Below are 25,100 nucleotides of genomic sequence, written 5' to 3'. Positions count from 1 at the left end.
TTGTAGATGGAGCCTATAGCTATAAATTACAATAATCTTTCTGTATTGATTCTTCATGGCTTGCAGTCATTCAGTAGGAACCTGTATCTCCTACTCCCAGTGTGTAATGATCTGTCCTGATCATACGATGGACACATTGGTGAACGCATCGTTACAGCCCAGCTGGCCGAGCCGGATAACTGTCATTCACTGCGCCCCCATCACATCATCAGAAAAAGATTCACTGGGAGTAGTAAATTGGGGTTCCTATTGACGAATAATTGCTAGATAAGATTACAAAAGTCTAAAGCTTTCCTTATACTTGTTGGATTTGGTAACCATCATGGATCAGAAATCCCTCTGAAGTGTACAACCTGCATCCTGGGGGACGCAAACTGCCCACAATACAATCTGCTCTCCTCAGAGTAGAGGACTAGCACCTAGGATGCTGTTTGGCAGTGACTCTTACTCCTAAATTTTGGCAGAATCTGGGTCCTCTGACCGAGTAGCAAGGAGCAGATGAAGTAGTCTTGTATGTGAGCGGCTACCGTCACTGTAATTTCATTTGGAGAAGTGAAACACTTGGCTTTTTCAGTAGCTCGCTCAGGGTATGTGCAGACGATCAGTAAATGCTACGAGTTGGACACTGCATACTTGTGCAGCGTCCAGCTGTTACTGCACAGTGAATGGGATTTCTTGAAACCCATGTCCACTATGCGTCACAGACGTCCGTGAATCGCCCGTGGAGACGGACATGTGGCGCGTCTCTCCAGACCGCAGCATCTCTATTTCTCTTGCGGAGTCCAATCATGTGTATACACCTTCCCACCTGCTTGGTTTCCATCTACTGTATCTCTGCTCTTTTCTGATTATGAAGCCACCACTGTCAATCAAAGAAGGGGGTGGAGCTAGAGTGGAAAAACAAGCGGGGAGGAAGGTGTTTATAATTAACTGGCCCCGCGGTGAAGCATCGAATGGTGGGACTTGGTTTGAATCCATGCATGTGTTGTGGGTTTCAAACCGCTATGAAACATGCAGCCGCGAGGACTCTAACATATTATTCGAGTAAATAAAAATGAATAAAAATATCCAGTGTTTAAAATTGCCCGTTTCTTCTTCCCACTGATCTGATCTGATGGAAGGTGACAGTGTAGATCAATATCCTGGTAGTGGAGGACCCCTTTATTAAAACTTGTCTCTCTTTGGTATTGCATTAGGTCTTTCTTTCAGAAGAGCTGAAGAATCTTCTCTGTCAAAGACCCAAGGAATAGGGACTTATGTAAATGGTTCCTCGGGGTGGAAGTGCTCCCTTGTTGTCAACTAGTCTCCATTTTTTTTTTATTTTTTTTTTTCCCCAGTGTAATGTACATGGCAGTTCAATATACGTGAGCCATAAATGTAAACAGAAGATATGACTGGCTTACATAATAACACCCTTTTACGAAGTTGACTTCATTTTCCCTTTTTTTTCCCTAGATGATACTGGTTGTCCAAGTAGTCAGTCTGTGTCCCCAGTCAAGACACCATCTGATGCTGGTATGAGTCCCATGGGCTTCTGCACAGGAAGTGAGGATGACTACAGCCACAAAAGAGTCAATGTTGGCACTTTTGCAGATGGCAATGTCCAGCCAGCGCGATACAAAAAGGAACCGAAAAGTGGACATCTAAAGACAGGTAAAATTCTGATTTCTACAGATCTTTTGTTATCGTTATTCTTCCACAAGCAATAGAAATATTGCATCCTCATGACTTGAGCATGGTATGGCTTTGAAGATGACTGATTCGTATACCGTCTTGGGGGAGTGAGTGGAGGTCAAATTGACACCCTGTTCCATAAACCCAGCAATTGACATGATCCAAAGTTGTAAACCGCGTTGCCTCTGGTGGTCACGCAAGGCTTACAGTGCTCGTAGGCCACAGTGATCCTTGACTATTTAGTTGGGTACCTTGAATTGCAACTTTCATGAGGACCTGCAACCACACTTGAGCAGGAAAATAGACTAGACTAATATGGCAAACAACAATATACAGCTTACATGTGAGCAGCTATGGTCCCTGAACCAACCACGACAAGGATATTTAGGAGATGATATTATCTGCACGAATCTAGCAAATTGTTAAAAATGTTTCAACCCTGGTAAAGGGATTAAAAATATACGTTCTCACCTCTGCCCATGCTTGTCCCAGCTCCCTGGTCATCCATTCTGGTCTTTGATTCTTCTGTTCTGTGACAGAGGCAAGTCATCGGTCTTGCATGGACGGGCAACGTAAGTCCATGCTGTTTTTGTTTTTTTTTCCCCCACTTGACCACATGAGTTTAATCGATGGCCTTTGAACCAGAAGAACCATAGACTAGCGTGAAGGACTGGGGAGAGGTAGCAGTATAAGGACAGGTGAGGGCTTGGACAGGTGAGTGGAACATATTTTATTTATTTTAACGCCTTCCCTTTCTTCCCATTTATTATGCTTGGGGTCTAGCAAGAACTCAAAATGTAACTTGTCTTTGTGGCAATCGGGGCGCTTTTGCTTCAGACCAAATCTACTGGTCCAATAAAGCAAATCTTCCCACAACAAATCGCGAGATTTGCTCATCTCTAGGCAAGTAATTTGGGTATGTGGAAGCCTGGCCTTATACAACACTGAGGTATTAAGCCCACATTGAGGTTAGAATAGTTCCCCTTGGTAGTAACGGCATAACTACTGGAGAAGAGGACATCAGGTCACCACTTTTCCTCCAGTAGTTTCCCAACACTCTCTAAATAGTGACTGATGCCTTGTGAGAGCAACAACACTGCCTAATCTTGAATGAGCCAAAAACAAATGCAAATCCAGATGTGTTCCATTATCGGAATGTTAACGTGCCCTTGTATTTCAGTACAATTTTAGGATTGCTATGGTAACTACAGCTCTAATCTGAATATGAGGAAATGGCAATCTCTCACGTGTGTGAGTAATATAGCACAGGACATGGGCTCTTACAGGTGAGAGTCTAAATAATGTTTTGGATACAAGTGAGAAGATCTCAGGTTGGACAGTTTGTGCTGCATGGTGCATTCTATGAAAAGGACAGTTTGTACTCCTCTCTCCCTCCTTAAGAGCCGTGGCATCAAGCACTCTGTCACTTCCAAACAGTTTTCTGTTGGACCTTTTTTTTTTTTTTTGCCACCAGTGCCGCAAAGCTCTTGCAAAATAAGCTCCTCATACGGTAAAGATCCACCCTACAATTTATGGGCCCGTAGGCCGGATGTAATGGTGTCTAGTCTGTTTTTTTTTTTTTGTTTTAATAGGATAAGAGGAGCAAGTTTCTTCCAAATGCCTCTGGCAGCAGCTAATTTCCCTTGAGAGCCAAAGGATCCAGTGTTAAAATTGTTTGATTCTTCTTTCCTCTGACCACATTGTTGGGAGGTCCCAGTATGCACAAGATAATTGGCTGGTATGGCGACTTTGTGCTAAAGCTTTGTGCGGCTTAAAGGGAACAATTATCGGATAATGACCAATTGTTTAGTCAGGTATTGCTTTCAATGTGTGGGGCTTTTTTTTTCTTTTTCTGAAGACTCTTAACTTATTATTGTTTCAGGAAACAACACATGTATGTAGCCACAAAAGACATACTCACACACCCCATATCTGTTATATTTAGGTATGAGTGTGTGCAAAGGTCATTGTGAAGGGAACAGTACCAGGTGAGGTGTAACATCACCAATTGTGATTGATGGATCCGGTGCTGTCAACTGTGTATAGAGGTGCTACCTGTCATATTAATACTGTCTCTGATAAGGAACCTGCTGAAAACTCTTTAAAATTGTGGTTTGTTTTTTTGTGAATGTGAAAGGAAAAAAAAAAAAAAACTGATTTAAACAATAGGTCATTTTCTGATGGCTTCCTTTTTAAGAAGCACAGGAACATTAATGATTGATTAAAGGGGTATTCCCATCTCCAAGATCCTATCACAATATATAGTAAGTGTAATAATATTAGCAAATGCCTCCAATTACAAATGTGGTATAGATACCTAAGGGCCTGCACATGAGGGAAGTGACGTAGTGAATCAGAACAACTATACTACATTTCTAATCTTCCATTGACAAAGGACACATTCCGAAACGCGCGTCGGGGTGACCACCAGACACTCAGGGAATCCATTGAGCTTCTGCCACCAATATCCTACCTCACTCCGATCCCATGTATCCCACAGGCATTGTATCTCCTGCTCATATTTGTTCTAAGTGATTCTCTGCAATCAGTTACTCCTCTGATCGGCTTGTGCATCTCATAGTCCGTACTTACCTGCTGTCTTGTATTTTGGACACGTTACGTTATTATTGAGTGATGTACTATTTATTGTCCATATAAAGTTTTACACTTTTGTGGCATTTCTTCTCACTGCACATCATCTAATTATTTTTATTTCTATTTTTTCTCTATTTGACTTGATATTCAGATATGACTGCTTCATTATTCCAGTCACACTTATCTCCCGTATCGCACTGATACTGTAAGGCATTTTCCTTGTGGGCTCTCTCTCGCCATTTATGCTTGTATATCTGCACATTAGCCTTTTGTATATATTACCTAGTGTTTTTGGCTTTTAATATATATTATAGTTTTGTATAACCATGCTTTATTACTTGTGCGGGCACCTCTTTTGCTTGTAGTGCTGCGCCTTATTACCCTCATTAATAAAGATCTTTTAGCCTTAATCCTCTTGCCCTATTCTTCCTTGACCATACATCCGGTCTTTCTCTCCTGGGTTTTTTACATTTCTAATTGGAGGTATTTATTATTATTATTATTATTATTATTATTATTATTATTATTATTCCTACTACATATTGGGGTAGGTTCTTGGAGATGGGAATACCCCTTTAATTCTTACTTGGTACAGTTTTTGCTCTTTACTTTTTCTAAAAATGGTGCCACTCCTGTCCATGGATTGTGTCCGGTGTTATAACTAAGCTCTAGTCTCTTGAATATGACGGAGGTGCAGTACCGGACAGAACCCACAGAGAATAGTGGCACTGTTTCTGGAAAAATCTAGAGGATCCTAATTCCTACAAGTGACATCTGAGAAGTCTTGTTTTGCTGGGTCACTGACTCATGTGGAGAATTGTTCGCTGTAAGCGGGCCTTGGTTTTAGTTTGTCATGGCTTTGGAAATATTCTGTTTTAGAAACGGTCTCTTGTTTAGACAAATCCCGTGAGATGGATGGTACTGCGCTGCAACAATGTTCTCCATTCACCCTGCGCACATGGCCGACTGTCACTCCCTCCTGTCTGCAAATTCCTGCGGTCTTTCATGCCAGCTCCCTCAGTTCTGCCGTGTATGATGCCAGATGAGCACTGGTGAAATGGTCAATTTGGACACGTGTGACCATCAGGTGGAGGCAATGTGTGAAGAGAGATAAATAAATATATATATATATAATATATATATATAATATATATATATATATATATATATATATATATATATATAATCTTTTATCTTGTGACTATAATCCTTCCTTGTGAAATCTATGAAAAAATGTACTGTATGGAGTTCTTTTTCAGTTTTTCCTAAGAGAAGGGCAAGGAGAGGGTGAGGTTCTTTATCCACTTAGCTGGCACTCGCATGCAAGGAACAAAAGTAAAGGAAGGGTGTACTCGATTTATAAAAATAGATGTATCTCAGGAAAGACCTATTTATTTTTCATTTATAAAAATAAATAAAAAATCTACAAAACACACAGACAAATACTTAACATTTTTAATGTAGACCAATCATAACATTTATTTAAAGGGGTTGTCCAGGCTTGGGGCTCAAGCCTGCGGTTACTCTGTGACTGTAGACTTGCGACTCCTCACAGTGCGCATTGTCAGGATTTTTCGGGGGCGAGCGCATGACCGCGAATGTGCGGTTGGAACACGTGCGGTCACCTGCCGACTAGACTAGTTACAAGTGATTTGAGCGAGGCCCGGACATGTCTAGTCAGAATGTGTCTGACAGTATAGAAATCGCACTTCATATGACTCAGTTCCCTCAGCATCGGAGAATCTTGACAGTGCGCACTGTGAGGAGTCGCAAGTTTGAATATTCCTAAAAAAATTGGGAGGGGGAATATCTCAATATAATCTTAATAAGGTGAAATAAATTTAAAAGAACGACAAAGCAAAATTTACCAACTGAAGTGTTTAACCCCTTCCAGTCTTGGCTCTGTCTTTACAAGGAGAATCTCCAATTCCTTTTTCACTACATCTTGTGTTTTGGAAATGTTTCTTCTCATTAGCGGCTCAGTTCTCTTCTGTTTTTAGAAGGCTGGAGGTAATCTAAAGTGTTACCTTCCAGCTCTGCAGCTGCCGCATGGTCCCGCCGCTGATAGGTTCGGGTTTGTCTTTTTTTTTCTATTCTCTGTTGTCATGGAGCCGTCTAATTTTGACCTGCGAGCACAAGGATGCAGTAAAGTCTGTCTCCATGACAACAGCAGCACAGAGCGCGTGATCCTCCAGGAGGAGAATACATATGCGGGTACATCTGGTATCCAGTGTCTGCCGCCCAGGGCCTCCTTTGTTTTCAAACCTTTAACAAAAAACAAATTGCACCATAAATATACAATTTACACTCTCGCCCTGTCACAGATAATCTGCGCAATACAGAATCTGTGGCAAAACTGGCATTAGTCACCATTATGGCCAAACCACTTTTGGCTTACCCACAATTTGTGTGCCAGTCCCCGAGCCACATTGAGAGCCATAATCAATCAATCCTATCTATTACAGTCCCCGCACCCAAACCTCTTAGGGATCTATAGTTCATGTTTGGCTCAGCTGGACTGCAGGACGTCTGGGTGTTTAAGAAGAACACCATGGTGCCGTGATGAAACTGGAGCAAAAAGAAATCAAGTGTGGGCTGGTGGCAGGACAAGCGGTCGGGGGTTGCTTGACCTCTCCAAAACTCGCCTTGTGTGTGTGCTAGGCTCCAGGAAGGGCCATGTATATCTCATCCAGGAAAAGCTAGGAGAGGCTTCAGAAATCATTATCTATCTATTTAAATATATATATATATACTCACCGGCCACTTTATTAGGTACACCATGCTAGTAACGGGTTGGACCCCTTTTGCCTTCAGAACTGCCTCAATTCTTCGTGGCATAGATTCAACAAGGTGCTGGAAGCATTCCTCAGAGATTTTGGTCCATATTGACATGATGGCATCACACAGTTGCCGCAGATTTGTCGGCTGCACATCCCAAAGATGCTCCATACAAGGCAGGATGGATCCATGCTTTCATGTTGTTTACGCCAAATTCTGACCCTACCATCCGAATGTCGCAGCAGAAATCGAGACTCATCAGACCAAGCAACGTTTTTCCAATCTTCTACTGTCCAATTTCGATGAGCTTGTACAAATTGTAGCCTCAGTTTCCTGTTCTTAGCTGAAAGGAGTGGTACCCGGTGTGGTCTTCTGCTGCTGTATCCCATCTGCCTCAAAGTTCGACGCACTGTGCGTTCAGAGATGCTCTTAGGCCTACCTTGGTTGTAACGGGTGGCGATTTGAGTCACTGTTGCCTTTCTATCAGCTCGAACCAGTCTGCCCATTCTCCTCTGACCTCTGGCATCAACAAGGCATTTCCGCCCACAGAACTGCCGCTCACTGGATTTTTTTTCTTTTTCGGACCATTCTCTGTAAACCCTAGAGATGGTTGTGCGTGAAAATCCCAGTAGATCAGCAGTTTCTGAAATACTCAGACCAGCCCTTCTGGCACCAACAACCATGCCACGTTCAAAGGCACTCAAATCACCTTTCTTCCCCATACTAATGCTCGGTTTGAACTGCAGGAGATTGTCTTGACCATGTCTACATGCCTAAATGCACTGAGTTGCTGCCATGTGATTGGCTGATTAGAAATTAAGTGTTAACAAGAAGTTGGACAGGTGTACCTAATAAAGTGGCCAGTGAGTGTATGTATATATGTGTGTATATAATATATATATATATATATATTACTTCCATCCGTCTGTCACGGAAATCCCGCCTCGCCTATTGGCCGTGACCAATCAGCGACGGGCACTGTCCGACCGCGAGTTCACACCTTCCTACTCTGTCAGTGCCCCCTGCAGTCAGCGCTCACACAGGGTTAATGGCTGCGTTAAAAATAATATAAAAAAAAATAAAAAATCATTATATTCTCACCTTCCGTCGCCTTTCCCGCTGCTCCTCGCGACGCTCCGGTCCATGCATTGCGGTCTCGCTACGTCATCATCTTGCGAGACCGCAATGCATTCTTGGGACCGGAGCGTCGCAAGGCGCATCGGTAAATGCCTGAGCTGGATCCGGGGGGCGACGGAAGGTGAGTATATAACTATATTTTATTTTAATTCTTTTTTTTTTTTTTAACAGGGATATGGTGCCCACATTGCTATATACTACGTGGTCTGTGTTAGATACTGCTGGGCAATATACTACATCGCTGTGCTCTATACTATGTGGCCTGTGTTATATACTGTGTGAGCTGTTATATATTGCGTGGCTGTGCTATATACTATGTGGCTGTGCTATATACTACGTGGGCTGTGTTATATGCTACTTGTCTGTGCTATATTTCTCTGCTGTATCTGTGCATCATGAGTCATCATGAGGCGGTAGATATTCTCCTGAGGGAATTCCTCCCAGACCCGGATAAAAGAATCCGTCAACTCCTGGACAGTCTGTGGTGCATGGAACGAGACATGATGTGCTTGATTGGATTCAGGTCTGTGGAACAGGCAGGCCAGTCCATAGCATCAATGCCTTCATCATGCAGGAATTGCCGACACGTGAGCATTGTCCTGCATTAGAAGGAATCCACAAAACTTGCTCAGGTAGTGCAACACATCCAGGATGGCACATCAATGCGAGCTGTGGCTAGAAGGTTTGCTGTGTCTGTCAGCGCAGTGTCCAGTGCATTGAGCAGATACCAGGAAACAGGCCAGTACACCAGGAGAAGTGGAGGGGGCCATAGGAGGGCAACAACCCAGCAGCAGAACCGCTTCTTTCTCTTTTGTGCAGACACATGGATGTTAGTGGCCTTCTGGAGGTCATTTTGCAGGGCTCTGGCACTGTTCCTCCTTGTACAAAAATACTCGATTAGCACACGAGCATGCTCAGATAACACCTTATCTGAACACATTTGCTCATCACTACTCTTAGCTTATCCTATGGGTGATGTAAAATGCTCAATCCTTGACTACAGCTGTCTGGCAGAGTATTCACGTTTTTGTTCCATTTTTCTTTGGCTTTAGGAAGTGAAGCGGACTTCAGTTCATCTAGCAGTACCGGCAGCATATCCGCTCCAGAGGTTCATATAAATGCTGTGCCAGGAGGCAAGAAGACATCGTTCTCACGCAAGTAAGAATTTCCCAATGTGCCGTTCGCTAACAGTCGTACGCTGATCGATGTCTTGTGTTCCTCAAGTACAAACACTGCGTAGACTTGCGGTAACAAGTGCAATGTAACTGGTTCTCTATCTGCAAGAAAGATATTGGAGTCCAGTGGGCGGTCCTGATCAGTGATTGGCCGCTCTGTAGTCACAGATGGGGAAGCCCGCCCACTGGACTCCAGAACCTGAAGATTCTGTCTTCAAATCTTATGGCACAATTTGCATCCATACAGTAAAAAACAAACAAAAAAAACCCCAAAAAATAAAACAAAAATTCTACTTACACACTGCGTAGTTTTTCATATTGCGGTAAATGCAATAAGATCCAGAATTCTAAAATTGTGACATTTATAATGAAGAATGATCTCCATTTACTGACTGGACACATTATGATACCCTTAAAATTCTCCAGATAGGAGTTGGCAGGCAGAAGCAAGTGACTTTATCAGCTTTGCCTAATCCATTAGCTATACTGTACAGAGGTCTCTCATTGTGCGCGTGTGACAGAAGCTACTGCATATTGATACTTAATGAAAGTATGATCATAGTGCTTTCACTGATAGTCTGTGGACACATTTGACATGGAAAAAATATTTTTTTACACTTGTTAGTGGCTACCCTTTAGTTAAAATTGCAGCCTGATTTTATTTACTACAATTTTAATTCAATGTTCAGTTTACATCCTGATCAAATTTTTTTTTTTTTTATTGTGGGAGTGTCTCTCCTAGTAATATAGGCTGTATGTTTACAGGGGTGCTGCTGACTTAATTAGCTCATACACTGTGTTCCAAATTATTATGCACATAGATTTTAGGAGTGATCATTTTAGAATTTTTTTGTTTGTCATTTAAACTCATTGATGGTGATGTGTGTCAGGGCTCTTTATATCACTGAAAGCAATTGCAGATACCTGTGCACATTAGTTTGGCCGGTGTGTCCAAATAAAGGCAAGACTACTTAAGAAGGCTGTTCCACATTATTAAGCAGCCTACATTTTTTGCCAAAATGGGAAAGAAAAAGGATGTGTCGGCTGCTGAGAAGCAACAAATTGTGGAGTATTTAGGTCAAGGCATGACTACAATCAACATTGCCAAGACACTTCATCGTGATCATCACACAATCAAGATGTAGCTGATTCCCAGCACACACGTGTGCGTGCTGATAAGGAAAAATTGAGGACTCTTTCCAACAGATAATTGCGTAAGGTTAAAAGAGCAGCTGCAAAAATGCCTTGTCATAGCAGCAGACAAGTTTTTGAAGCTGCTGGTGCCTCCAACGTCCCCAGAACAACAAGATGCAGGGTCCTTCAGAGGTTTGCAGATGTGCGTAAGCCATCCTGTCGACCACCTCTATCCACTGCACACAAGCAGAAACGGCTCCAGTGGGCCAAACGATACATGAAGACTGACTTCCAAACTGTTTTGTTCACCGATGAGTGCCGTGCAACGCTCGATGGTCCAGATGGATGGAGTGGAGGATGGCTGGTTGATGGACACCCCATGAAAACACGGCTAAGGCACCAACAAGGAGGAGGTGGAGTAATGTTTTGGGCTGGAATCATGGGGAGAGAGATTGTCGGCCCCTTTATGATCCCTGAAGGGGTAAAGATGAACTCCATAATCTATGTGGTGTTTCCAAAACAACACTTCAAGCCATGGTTCAAGAGGAAGAACCGTGCTTTCCGCAGCAAGATCATTTTCATGCATGATAATGCACCGTCTCATGCTGCAAAAAACACATCTGCATCTCTGGCTGCTATGGGCATAAAAGAGGACAAACTTATGGTGTGGCCACCATCTTCCCCTGACCTCAACCCCATTGAGAACCTCTGGAGCATCATGGAAAGGAGTGTGTATGATGGCGGGAGGCAGTTCACATCTAAGCAACAGCTCTGGGAGGGGATTCTGTCCACATGCAAAACAATTGAAGCAGAAACCATCCAAAAACTGACAAATTCAATGGACGAGAGAGTTCAGAAGCTTCTTTCGAACAAGGGGTCCTATGTGCAAATGTAACATCACCTAGAATAAAGTTTTCACTTGAAAACTGTTTGATTTCATTTTGTAATAAGCTGATAATGCTTATAACTTCACAACTGACCATTTTTTTGTTCAAAATAAAAAAAGAAATTGACACACTGGCGCTCACCACGTTTAGAGACAAACGGATGGTGACAGGGAAAATGGATAGTGACTGGAAAACCCTAGCTGCTGGGATCACTGACAGGATCTGTGCCTATCCTGAGATATAAATATATAGAAAAAATGCCACAAACGGACAAAGTGATGCCGCGCTTAGGGGTATATGCTATATGCTACTAAGATGCAAGTAGTCAATGTATAAATACAATGCGCAATTGTTCCGTGGTGAGAGGGTGCTTACCCTAAGTATAGATGTGCTGATTGTTCCGCTGCGATGCCCCGAGGAGTAGTCTGATCCGGTCCCCGCTGCTGGTTCTTGCAGCGTCGGAGGGAAATGGAAGGGGGGAGCGGGAGGTAGTATAGTAGCTAGCGCGATACCTGGGAGCCCCGGCCGAAGGCGTCCCTGGTAACCGCGAGGAGAGAAATGGCTGTTGGCGCCGGCTCGCAAGTGCCTGAACTGTGACGTCACACAAGGTACGGAGCGGCGTTGGGGCCAAAAGGGATGACTAAACCAACGCGTTTCGAAGGTGCACGGCCTTCTTCATCAGGGTTACGGTGTATCACTCCATCCTCTCCTTTTATGGGTTGTTAATTAGCTGCTATTCTGCCCGCCCCCCATCCCAGTGTATGACTCCTTTGAATCATAATGAGTCTGCTATGTTAATTACGCGGCGTTCAAGAGGCCTAACTGATCTGGACCACCCTAAATAGCCTATCTATTCATAAATAAATATAAATTAAGAATCAAATACTTTATTAGAACTGCATGATTAAAACCTGAATGAGTGTAAATTCAAAATCAAATGCTTTATTAAAACTACATGATTAAAACTTAAAAACCTAGAACTTTATCCTGTGCCTCACTGGTGATATGCAAATTCCTCTGTTTATATTACGTAGCCGTTACCCCGGGGCTCACGTAAAAAAATTAAAAGAAAGACGTTAACTAAAACTACTTGGTATTAAAAATATTTAAAACGTTTGTTTGAAAAAAACGTTAATAAGAATCCCTAGCTTAAAAACATAGCTCAAAATAAAAAAAGGTTGAAAACTCTGCTGTGCATAATAATTTGGAACATGCATTTTGAGTGTTTATTTTTTTTAAAAAAGATACTGTTTTCATAGGCAGTTTTTTCCAAAACATTGCAATTATACTAGAATAGTAGATGACTGGAAAGTAACAATGACTGCAATTCAGATAGGTAATTTAGAGAAAATATGAGGAAATATTATTTGCATAATAATTTGGAACACAGTGTATATCAGTACAGCTTCTATTCTGCCCTTCTTTCCTGCTTGTTTAATCTGCCCTCCCTGAGACTGCAGCTGCTTTCTCCATACTAAAGTGCAGATCTGTGTACAACACCCTTCCCCCTCATGCTAGAACACTGAAAGGGAAGGGGTGAGCAGTGAGGCATCAGAAACTGGAACTCTGATGGATTTGTAACACTTCTGTAAAAGCAGTCTGTTAAATAAAGGACTTGTATTTGTATGTATTGTTTTAAACATTAACAATGTATCCGCGCTGACCACACACGATGGAAATGTTCTCAAAAACTTTATTGTGCCGACGCATTTCGTGGCAATCTGCCACTTCCTCAGGGCCAAAGATTTGGACCTGAGGAAGTGGCAGATTGCCACGAAACGCGTTGGCACAATAAAGTTTTCAAGAACTTCTCCATCGTGTGTGGTCAGCGTGGATACATTGAGAAACCCGGTCTTCACCTTCCTTGTTTGTCACATTGTTATCCACGGGAGTCTGCAGCGACCACTGTTTCTTCTCACATTCTGCAAGGGGTTGTGACTTTTCACAACCTCTAAAGGTGAGTGCACCTACCGTGTATTGTCATCCAACTTATCACTTTTATCGCCCTATGTGCGCTCTCTCTCCTTAATTTCTTATGTATTGTTTTAGGAAGACTATTTAGAAAGTGCATTTAGGAAGCAAACGAACAATGAAAAAACCTGTGCAATGGTATACATAATATTTAAACCTAACTGGTATTAGGCCAGGGTCTTGTAGATTCTGGCATTTTCCTACCAGCTTTATTGCACCAGAAGCTGCCAGTCAGCAGCTTACAACCTAATGTAAGATTAATGTAACACGGATGACCTCAAAAAAGGACTTTCACACCTTTCAGTGTTAGCGCATTTGTGCACTTACAATAATTTATGTGGCCAATATATAAAAATATACTCAAGATGCCTCCGCACAATGAAACTAATAAATACATGAGCTCCAACATTGCTGGAAATGTTAGAATTATCGGTACTGAGCTTTTGCAAATTTTGATCAAACAAGGTTAGCGATCAAACCACGTCAAGGTGTACCTAACTATGCATGGTCAGTTCTGGTATGATAAAGAGACCTGTGTAGTCTTGAAAGCTTGCAATTTGTTACCATCTTTTCAGTTAGCCATTAAAAGGTATCAACCACTGAGGACTCTCAATTTTAAACATTTTTCTATGGATGGTCACTAACTCTCTGACTCTCCATGTGTCTACTCTGAACTGGGGAAGGAAAGGAAAACCAAGTGTAATTTGCAATTAAAACCTTGCTGGAAAAGATGGGCGGGAAAGGGTGCCGAGCCTTGGAGGAGGCCACATGCCACCAATGTTTACTATACAAAAACCTTTGGGTGGGGCTCCCTCCAGGGCTCGGCACCCTTTTCCACCCATCTTTTCCATGCAATGTTTGGTGAGCTCTGCCTAGTTTCCTTTCACTTCCCTATTCAGATGAGGTCTGATTTGGCAAATGGGCATTATTGATGGGGACCATCCATATTTAGGTACACCTTGACGTGGCTGGATTACTTTTGCACTTTTTGATCAAACCGTTTATGACCTATGACATACCTATAGGTCGCCTCCCTCCTTTGGTTGGGCTCCAGAGCTGAGCCTGTATCTTTTCAGGCACATGACAGCTGATCTGATCAGCTGTCATCATTTGCCCCTAACAGCCGCGGGTGGAATCTTGATCCACCCACGGCTGTTAACATAACAGCGGCATTTAATATGTGTGTGCCGGAAACTCGTCAAAACCACGTCCATCGGCGCCCCTGTTACATGATTGCTGGGCACTGATGAGTTGGCATGACAGCTCAGGGTCTGCAGGAGATCCCCGTGCTTGTCATTGCAGATCTGCTATGAGCGCCGCACTGTGGCCGACATTCATAGAAGATGATTTCTACTATACATAGCAGGGCTCTGCTATGTGTAGCCCAGGTGATCAGATGATTGCAGCTTCAAGTCTCCTAAGGAAACTATTAAAGCAAGTAAAAAGTAGAAAAATGTTAAAAAAAAATGTAAAAGTTCAAATCGCCCCTCCCCCACCCCCTTTTTGCATGCCCTCAAGCGCCCATATTGATGAAAAAATAAAAAAGTTATGTCTCTGGGAAGAAGGCGAGCAAAAGAAGAAGAAAAAACAAAAACTGAAAATTCCGAGGTGGTGAAGGGGTTAACTAAGCACCTTGCTTTAACGTGTAACAGCAATATTGGAGTTGATGTGTTCATTAATCAGTGTGCTGACGTAGTGTGGGTATATAGACGACCTCAGATGATGGAAGCGAGGGTGCCAGGTTTCTACATTGAGGGGCAGCGTTACTCTTCCTATAAGTACTGTATGGACTCATGATGGCATACGTTTCTCCTCTCTGCTCCTATGGAAGGCCGTCGTACCGCACCGAGCCTCAGAAACGCGTCTCCAGGAATACTACCGAGAGGTGACTGCATGCGAACCTCCACCATATAAGTGTACATCATTGTAAACCCTGTGTAGTCTGGTGCACCCCCTCCATAGATGTGAATCAGTGCAGTGTATCCATCAGTGCTTTCTTCATGGTCATCATATATTGCAGCAAAGTATTGAAGCCATAAAAACTGCAGTATTATGGGTTATACTACTTACTGGTACATTTATAGCAGCATCAAAAAACTCGTGGTGACACCATTGTGTTACCTGTGATGTTACATGAGACTGCAGGTGATCCTACTTAATTGTGTAAGCTCTAAAAACTGATTACAGATGATGCAAATTGATTCACAGGACTCTGTCCAGCGGCCACGTCTGTCATCTCTGAGAACTGCCTCTGTGGTTCTTCTGTTGATTAACCGGCCTGGCTCAATGTCGCATGCATCACACTGCAGTGATGGCGTCACACCAGGCCGGCTAATCAGATGAGCATCTGCGGATGTCGGGAGATGGTGGTAGGCCGTTCTCACATACTGACTCCAGTGCTGGGTTACTTAAATTTTTTTTTTTTTAAATCCGTGGTGATCTGCTGTGGAGTGTTCTCTCGTTCCCTTCACTTCCCGCCACTGGCTGCTCACTTGTTCCCTTCCCGTCCTGCCACTGGCTGCTCACTTGTTCCCTTCCCTTCCTGCCACTGGCTGCTCACTCGTTCCCTTCCCTTCCTGCCACTGGCTGCTCACTCGTTCCCTTCCCTTCCTGCCACTGGCTGCTCACTCGTTCCCTTCCCTTCCTGCCACTGGCTGCTCACTCGTTCCCTTCCCTTCCTGCCACTGGCTGCTCACTCGTTCCCTTCCCTTCCTGCCACTGGCTGCTCACTCGTTCCCTTCCCTTCCTGCCACTGGCTGCTCACTCGTTCCCTTCCCTTCCTGCCACTGGCTGCTCACTCGTTCCCTTCCCTTCCTGCCACTGGCTGCTCACTCGTTCCCTTCCCTTCCTGCCACTGGCTGCTCACTCGTTCCCTTCCCTTCCTGCCACTGGCTGCTCACTCGTTCCCTTCCCTTCCTGCCACTGGCTGCTCACTCGTTCCCTTCCCTTCCTGCCACTGGCTGCTCACTCGTTCCCTTCCCTTCCTGCCACTGGCTGCTCACTCGTTCCCTTCCCTTCCTGCCACTGGCTGCTCACTCGTTCCCTTCCCTTCCTGCCACTGGCTGCTCACTCGTTCCCTTCCCTTCCTGCCACTGGCTGCTCACTCGTTCCCTTCCCTTCCTGCCACTGGCTGCTCACTCGTTCCCTTCCCTTCCTGCCACTGGCTGCTCACTCGTTCCCTTCCCTTCCTGCCACTGGCTGCTCACTCGTTCCCTTCCCTTCCTGCCACTGGCTGCTCACTCGTTCCCTTCCCTTCCTGCCACTGGCTGCTCACTCGTTCCCTTCCCTTCCTGCCACTGGCTGCTCACTCGTTCCCTTCCCTTCCTGCCACTGGCTGCTCACTCGTTCCCTTCCCTTCCTGCCACTGGCTGCTCACTCGTTCCCTTCCCTTCCTGCCGCTGGCTGCTCACTCGTTGCCTTCCCTTCCCGCCGCTGGCTGCTCACTCGTTCCCTTCCCTTCCTGCCACTGGCTGCTCACTCGTTCCCTTCCCTTCCCGCCACTGGCTGCTCACTCGTTCCCTTCCTGCCACTGGCTGCTCACTCGTTCCCTTCCCTTCCCGCCACTGGCTGCTCACTCGTTCCCTTCCCTTCTCGCCACTGGCTGCTCACTCGTTCCCTTCTCGCCACTGGCTGCTCACTCGTTCCCTTCCCGCCACTGGCACCTTATACCCTTAGATGAGTCGGCAGCGGGTGGACAGGGGAAGTCACAGCTTGTGACTATTGAGGACTTGTTAGTATGTGTATATAATGGAGAGAACTCAGTGGTGCAGTAGATAACCAGAGATTTAATTAAAACTACTGCGTAAAAAAAAAGCAATACAATGTTGGAGTCAGTACTTCATAAACCTGGTGGCATAATTTTTTTTAGGAAATTTAGCTAAAGAGTAATTGTCAGAATCTAATTTATTTATATTAGGTCTTTTTTTTTTTTTCTTTTTTCCCCCCTCCTACCGCATGACTATTCGTAAAAAAAAAAAAAAGTACAATATTTCAGTTGTCTCACTGACCACTGGAGTAGTCACAATAGGTGACTCTGCTCATTCTGCACTAATGTGTACAGTAAAGCTGACAAGTGATATACAGAAATGGGAAGAGTCCTCTCCTTCATCATTCAATGTGGTTGAATAAATCACCAATTTATTGTACTGGAGGCCTAAAATGGGGAAGAAGAGCAACAGATTGTCTCGTTTATAGTTTTTAAATTGAACTAATAAGATTGAAATTAAAAAAAAATAAATAATTAATTACCCTTAACTTCTAATCCCAATAATTGTGTAATCTCTTTGACCCTGGATATTATTTGTAATGTTTTTAGTAAATATGAATGAACGCTACAGTCACACAACTGTATATATTATCTTACAAGAGAATTGGATCGATTTATGTAAATGACACTCTGATCAGAGTTGGAACCGGGTGTCAGCATAGTGTGATCCGATTCTCTCGGATGAGAAGATGGAGAGCAACATTTTTCCATTCTGTGAATCCGTGGAAATCTGACTGCACTCAGCCATCCGAGTGCAGTCCGATGATTTTCACGCACCTGTAGACTTGAACGGGTGCATGCCATCCGATTTGTGTGGCATGCTGCCTTTTTTTTTTTTTTTTTTTTTCGATTCCGATTCTGTCTGAAACAAATCGTACGTGCACACCGCTCCATTGAATAACATTGATCCTAGTGCTATCCGATAAAACACCAGATGGCACTCGTCCAATGTATATGCTCATGTGAGCGAACCCTTAGAATCTGTAACCAGGCTTTTGCCACCTCATCTGAGAGCAGCATAACTGAGACCCTGATTACAACAATGTATCACAACTGCTGCACCCAATATACTATACAGTTTTTAGATGCAGCCTGTAGAAGAGCTGAGCAAGCTGCCCCCGCCCACAGCAGGCTTTCTATGTAGATTGTCTATTGACAGTGAGCTGCTTATCAGAGGAGGGGGTGTGGTCAGACCAGGGCTCACATGAGCTGTAGTGAGAATCTCCTGCTGATAAAGCACTCGTATTAAAACCACACACAGCCTAATATGAGACATCACTGGAATCGGGGTGTCAGGCCCCTACCTCATGCAGCCCTCAGATTACATGGCAAAAAACTACTGACAGATTAAATTGTCTTTAATGTCTCATCTGGCCTATAAATGGTTAGCTTTGCATTATACCAGTTGTTAGGTGGTTTCCACCTTCAGATACAACAGTGTCACCATGGCCTGTAGGTGCACCCTCTGAAACTTCATTAATTCCCTCTACATTGACTTAAAATTGAGTAGAAAATGTTACATTTCTTCACTTGGAGGAAATGATTTTGTACAGTTTATATTGTCGTAGATTCTTATTTGGCATCCTTTATATTGATGGGCCCATTCCAAGTGAGTTTTTGTTTTGTCTTTCCTTTAGTTCAGCATAATATATGTATTGTGTACACATACCTTCAATATCTCTGGGAAATAATGATTGGGAGAATATCGGCTTTATTTTAATTTGCTAGTATGAGAATTGTTAGTCCTGACTATTGGAGTGTAAATGTGTAAGATCGGCTACAGAGATGAGCAATTTGGTTCCCACTGCATTAGTCCGGCAAACAGTCCAGTCGTCCATAGCAGACTGAGCTCACTTTTACGCCTGGTATCCTTGGCTCCTTTGTTGCAAACTAAGTCCCATAATGTCCAAAGTCTTTACAACACGATATCGGAGCATGTTCGCTCATCACGGTTGTAAGTGTCTTCGGCATACTCGAAAAATAAGTTTGCGTTCCCGCGGCTGCATGTCTCGTGGCTGTTTGACAACTACAACACATGTAGGGATTGGCTAACAAACAGGACATCCCTGCATGTCTTGCGGCTGTCTAACAGCAATGAGACATGCAGCCTCAAGGACTTGAACATATTATTTGAGCCCGCCGAAAATACTCGGAAAACACCCGAGCAAGCTCAGATAACCCGATCTACGAATACTTAGCCAACATCAGGCGTAGAAGTCAACACCGGCTACTACAGAGGCCCAGACACCGGACCAGACACCGGACCAGAGCAGCACATCTATAATTGCTTATCTCAACTCTGTTCACATCATACATCTTGTCGGTAAGACAAACGTTTACAATGGAAGAAGAGAATGCTTTGGCATACAGTTAATCTATATTTTATACTGCTTGGTAAGATAAAATGAAGCCCAAACAGACCCAAAAGTAGAAAAATTTGTACGTATATTTTTAATTTTTTTTTTTTACAATGAATCCATAAATTGAAATTTTTAAAAGGTGCAAAAATATCCCATTCGGTAATAATAATAAAAATAAAAAAATACAAGAAGTTTTGTCACGTGTGGTGTGAACAGAATCCCAACCCTGATCATGTCAATTATACAATGAAAGGGTATTTATATTTTTTTTGTTTTTTTTTCCCCCTTTTCTGGGTGTCTACTTTTAGCTCTTTAAGGCCTCAAGCACACGGCCGTATCCGGGATCCGTGTCACGTCCCGTTTTCCCCAAACGTCAATGGGTAAGCATGGTTCCTGCCAAAAAGTAATGACATGAGGTCAGACCCTTGTTGTAATGCAAAACTGTATGTATGCGCCAAATAAAGGTCAAACAAAGGCACAGAACCTCTTCTGTAGATAGAAAACTCTTGTAACCCTTCAGTCACTGACTTATCACGTGTGTGTTTTACGAAATGACTGGCAGAGCTACAAGATGCTTTGTGCAACACCACATTTTGTTGCTGTCTCGTCTAAGGAATGAGAAAAATGAAGTTCAAATCCGGTGGACTCCTTTATAGAGGAGCTTTTGTAAGTATTTTTAGCCAATAGGCTCAATGACTTATAAAATAGCAAACTGCTCTTTACCTGCCCTCTCTGGGTCTAAAGCTGCCCCTCCACCACTGCTTTGATATATGGCGCTGTCTAAATTGGCTGCGCTCCGTGGATGGCTGCAGTGCTGTTGCGATGGGACGACAGGGCTGCAGCGGCGGAGAGTTAGCGAGGGCCAATAAAAGCTCAAAATAATTTTCTACGTCATAGAGCCTGTGGGCTGAAAGATATTTCAAAAGGGATGGGAATGACAGCTGCTTGCGTTGATTTCCTCCCCCCACTAATTTAAGAAATTTTTCATGCTAGCTATTTTTGTTCTTTTATTCCTTAAGTCGTGTGTCCCATGGACGAAGTCATACGTGCTCCTCAACCAAGCCTGTGCACAGTTCCCCAGGCTCGCGTGAAAAGGATCTCTTTTCAGCGCTATGTAGAAATCAGACCAGTCCCATAAATGTTCATGATGCCTATGGCGTGTCCTCTCCGAGCAGCAGTAACTCTGGATCCTACAAGGGCAGTGACACCAGCCCTACTCTTCGGTAAGTGTGTGTGTAAATATTAGCATGATCCCCATGACGGAGACCCTGCATAGATGGATGTACAGTATAATCTTGGGATGAGCTTTTTCTATTCCTTGGTGTACGTATAACAGAATACTGTAAATTTCTCGAAAGACATAATATACACCAAGGGCCAGATTCATCATTTAAGAGTTTCTAAGTCCCTTTTTGTTTTTTGTTTTTGACTTGTGGTTTTTGTCGATGTTCCTTACACCAAATTCATCAAAATAGCTCTCAAGATTCATGAATTTTGTGAACAGGCCAAAATTGTGAGGGTTTTTTTCTCTATCTTTAGCTAGATTTTTTACTTTTTGAGAAGTTGCACATTTTGCAGAACATCGCAAAAAAAAAAAAAAAAAAGAAAGCAAGAAATTCAGGGAGGTGGAACTGGAGTAAAGTTGTGCCAATTTTTTCTTTTTTTTTCTTTGTTTCCATAGGCGTACCATGAGATATGCATCTTGTGGTGATAACCACGGCATCAAGCCGCCGAGTCCCGAACAATATCTGACCCCACTTCAACAGAAGGAAGTCTCTATACGACATCTGAAAGCAAAGTTGAAGGAGTCGCAGAGCACGTTGGAGGAAAGGTATTCTCCACTTACGTACAATTTTTTTTCTTTCAAAATGAATGTGGCCTGAGTGGACAAAAATGCATCTCGTGGTGAGATCCGAGCTGATGGAAGTTGTTGACCGTTGTAGGCTGCATTTCTTCAGACCATGGTGGTCGTGTCTTCCATGATGGGGTTACCTCGCCTTTGGCCACTTATGTCATTAGTATGGACAGCACATCAACACGGGGCCTCTGGGGAGTGTACATGGCCGCTTCATCTGACTCATTTTAGGATTTTAGGCCATGAGGCCCCTTTGATATTGTGTAGAAGGTGTTGCGCAGCTCCCCTTCTCCAGAGGAACTGCACTTTTACTAAATCAGATGGGGGAAATTTTCCCAACAGTAGTAGAAACGACATGAAGAATGTGGGTGGGGGGAGACTAGAGTCTTCTGTACTAGGGGGCAAAACCCAGCATCATATTGGGGGGGGGGGGGGGCATGCTACATTTCCAACTCTTGTATGTAACATATTATAGTGTACGAGTAAATAAAATCTCTTTTCAAATTAATGGAACAAATGTGTAAAATTACACGGAACATTAACAGTTATTTAAAAGGAGTCTCAGCCTGACCTGGTAATCTAAACTAAGCAAACAGCCTTGTAGGGGGGGATACAGCCCCTATAGAAATGGCACCTTAGTGCTTCTATTACTGCCTCTGTTCTTCAGAATTTGAAGTTTAATCAGATAGCGCTTGGTGCACCCTTGGTGTGGCCAAGAGGTTCAGTGCACCGATCCGCCCCCTGGATCTGCATATTCCTGCCTCCCTCACTGGTGATTGACTGCAGTGCCTTTCTTGGAGTGAGCACTGTCTGCAGGTAAAGCTCAGACAAGCCAGTGCTGCCAATCACCAGTGAGGGAGGCACAAACATGAAAACCAGTAGGCGGATTGCTGCAGTGAGCCTTTTGCCCACACAAAGGGTGTACCAATCACTCCAATTATCGTATTGGGTTAAACATTGGTGTTCTAATCGCTGCCTCTGTTCTGCAGAACCTGAATGTTGTTTTTTTTTTTTAAGACGAGCTTTATACCCCATAAGACTTTTCCCCCAGTCCATCAAAACCGGTAATTTTCTCGCCGGTCTTGATGTTTTTTTTTTTTGTTTGTTTTTTTTTGAGTCCGATGCATGCCTCCTATGCAATGAGTATCTGATGAGTGGTGTGCACCTGGCCAGAAATCTTTCTCCAGTGTAATATTACAGCATGACCCAATTCCCTATATTTGAGCTTTAATTTTTGACACAACCTATGGACCCATGCGGTGCTGTTTATGGAAGTATGCAGACATGTTTTTGTGATCTTAGAAAGTCCTTATAACGCTATTTTAGAGATCTTGGTCACTTGTGTGATTTTTTTTTTTTTTTTTTTTTTTTTTTTTTTTTTTTTTTTCCCCGAGATGGTGTTTTATTTTTGTGTGGGTGTGTTACAGGGAAGCAGAAATAGAAGACTTGAAATCTCAGCTTGCTCGTATGCGAGAAGACTGGATTGAAGAGGAATGTCATCGCGTGGAGGCCCAGCTTGCTTTAAAAGAAGCCCGGAAGGAAATAAGGCAATTAAAGCAGTTCATTGAGACCATGAAAAATAGTTTGGCTGAGAAAGATAAAGGAATTCAGAAATATTTTATAGACATTAATATTCAGAATCGGAAGCTGGAGACCCTTTTGCGTAGCATGGAGCTGGCTCAAGATGGGACTTTTAGAGATGACTCCTGTTTGGATTACATATGTAACTCGCCAGGGGCATCTCTTACAGAAAGTGCCATTTATGATAAAATGTCAGATGGACTTTTAATGGAGGACCAAGCGATGGAGGAAATGGGGGCTTGTGATCTTCTCTTGAATGATGAGCTGGCAAACAGGGAATGTCTGTATGATGATGTCATCCTGGACACCATAAGTGATGGTGACAGTCTGGCAAACTTGAATCCTGCTACTTTACAGGGCATGGTCGGCTTTGAAAAGGAGAGGGAGAAATTTAATTCAAAGTGGACTCAAGGTTCACTTTGGATGGAACAGGCAATCCAAACCGATGTTGTTCCTTACAGCCTTGATCTTGAAAATCTCATCCTGAAGATCTTCAAATCTCATAATGACAATCTGATTGGTCGATCTTCTTCCTCTGTTTTTCAGGGTCTTCAGCTCAAATGTTCAAGTAAATTAATAGACTTGACCCCTGATGATCCAAATTCAGCTATCCTTCTATCCCCAGATTCTCAACGCAATGATTCTCTTCCAATTTCTATGTCAAACCGTGCCATGAAAGAACTTGACTTTGATGGACCTCTGGTTCAGCTGCCATGTAAAGACCCAACACAATCTTGTGTAGCCAAGAAACACTGGAGTGACCACTTCCTGACCGACCTCCTGGCTGTGGCTGTGCCTGCAATTCCCTCAGTTTTATGGGCCTTCACGACCCAACGAGGGAACCCTGATCCTGCGTATAACTTTGGTACAATGATGCGGGGTTGTTGCTTGATAGCTTTACATACTCTTCGTAAAACATCCTCCAATGCTTATATTTAGATCTTGATGGGGTTTTTTAGAACTTTGTCCTATACCATTGACAGGACATGTTCAGGTCTTATGTTAAAGGGGAAATTGTACAATCTCCTATAAAGGGCCCGCTCTGTTCCTAATGTTTTAATGTTATCTATTGTTTGGAACAGCTACTGCTTTTTTTTTATATATTTCCAACCAAGATGCCCTTTAAATAAGCCAAATGCATAACTCTCGGATATATATATATTATGGAACAGTCAGGCCTTATTCAGGTAGATGCATTGTACCACTGTTTCAATCTTTTCTGGATGAAGCGCCTGGGGTCATCTGGTTTCTGATGACCTGAGCTTACAGCAGCATAGGCTCCTATTTAGTTCAGTGGATGTTCCTTGCGCTACATGCAGAATCCATAGAATGAAGTGTGAACAATGCCTTGGTCTGAATGAGGCCTTCTAGTCTGTTGCCATTTCTGATGCAGCACTGCCAGATAATTATATTAGTATTACTTCCCCTTTAACGCTATAACACATAGAGCACTTAATAAATTGCATTAAATCAATTTGGCACTATTGCACCGAAAATGCTTTTCGTTTGCACTTTATCACCGAATTCACTTTAAGTTTCTTTTTAAATGCAAATAGAAAAAATAGAAAAAAAAAATTAATAATTGATAGCTTTTCCTCCCCTTCATAGATTTGCACTAAATTTGTAAAGAAAATACAAATTTTTGCTCTTGAATGTTACAATTCCTAATCTTGCACTTGTACAATGACCTTCTGCAGCCCAGCTGCGCTTTATTGCTGTGCTTGTTGTGTGATTTTATTAATTGTCCAGCACCTGAGCCTTTCACCGACATCGCCGCGCTCTTGTTCTATGTATCCTACTCGCTGGTGTATATGAATGTTCCGATCCATCGCATTCCTCGCACCGCTCTTCTCTGCGCCATTTCATAGAGCCCCAGTGTCTGCTGTAGGTACGCTTGGCCGTCCGTGAAGTGTATATTGTTACCTATGGTAATGTACGTTTTCTTGGTAACTGCATTGTGTCAGAGCATGTCGTACTGAGAATTGTGCCTGTATTTCAGAGGTTATTGCAAAGTGTTTACAGCGTAACATGGTATGATGAGACGTATTTATAGATCTAGTGTATAGTAATTCTAAGAAATTCTATAAGTGGACCATCTCCATATTTATATAATTATATATTGTGTTGCTGTATGCAAACAGCTTGCCGGATGTCTGTATGTACAGATTCAATAAAAAGACCTTCTGT

General features: G+C 43.1%; 1 protein-coding gene across 8 annotated transcripts in view; it reads left to right on the top strand.

Annotated features, from left to right (window-relative positions):
* Positions 1–25,100, top strand: part of SYBU (syntabulin) — a 43,760-nt gene extending 18,660 nt beyond the window's left edge. For 3 of the 8 annotated variants that reach the window (XM_077271087.1, XM_077271088.1, XM_077271094.1), the window contains 7 exons: positions 1,456–1,653; positions 9,237–9,342; positions 15,183–15,236; positions 19,786–19,857; positions 20,497–20,700; positions 21,159–21,308; positions 22,760–25,100. In XM_077271087.1, coding sequence (XP_077127202.1) covers positions 1,456–1,653; positions 9,237–9,342; positions 15,183–15,236; positions 19,786–19,857; positions 20,497–20,700; positions 21,159–21,308; positions 22,760–23,852 — 1,877 coding nt within the window. In that variant the 3' untranslated portion in view covers positions 23,853–25,100. The remainder of the gene's footprint in view (positions 1–1,455; positions 1,654–9,236; positions 9,343–15,182; positions 15,237–19,785; positions 19,858–20,496; positions 20,701–21,158; positions 21,309–22,759) is intronic. The other 5 variants (XM_077271089.1, XM_077271090.1, XM_077271092.1 and 2 more) reach the window with 3 other exon arrangements.

This window comes from Ranitomeya variabilis, chromosome 6, assembly GCF_051348905.1.
Source record: "Ranitomeya variabilis isolate aRanVar5 chromosome 6, aRanVar5.hap1, whole genome shotgun sequence".
In the NCBI taxonomy this organism is placed as follows: Eukaryota; Metazoa; Chordata; class Amphibia; order Anura; family Dendrobatidae; genus Ranitomeya; species Ranitomeya variabilis.
This window is presented reverse-complemented; position numbering and strand designations above follow the sequence as displayed.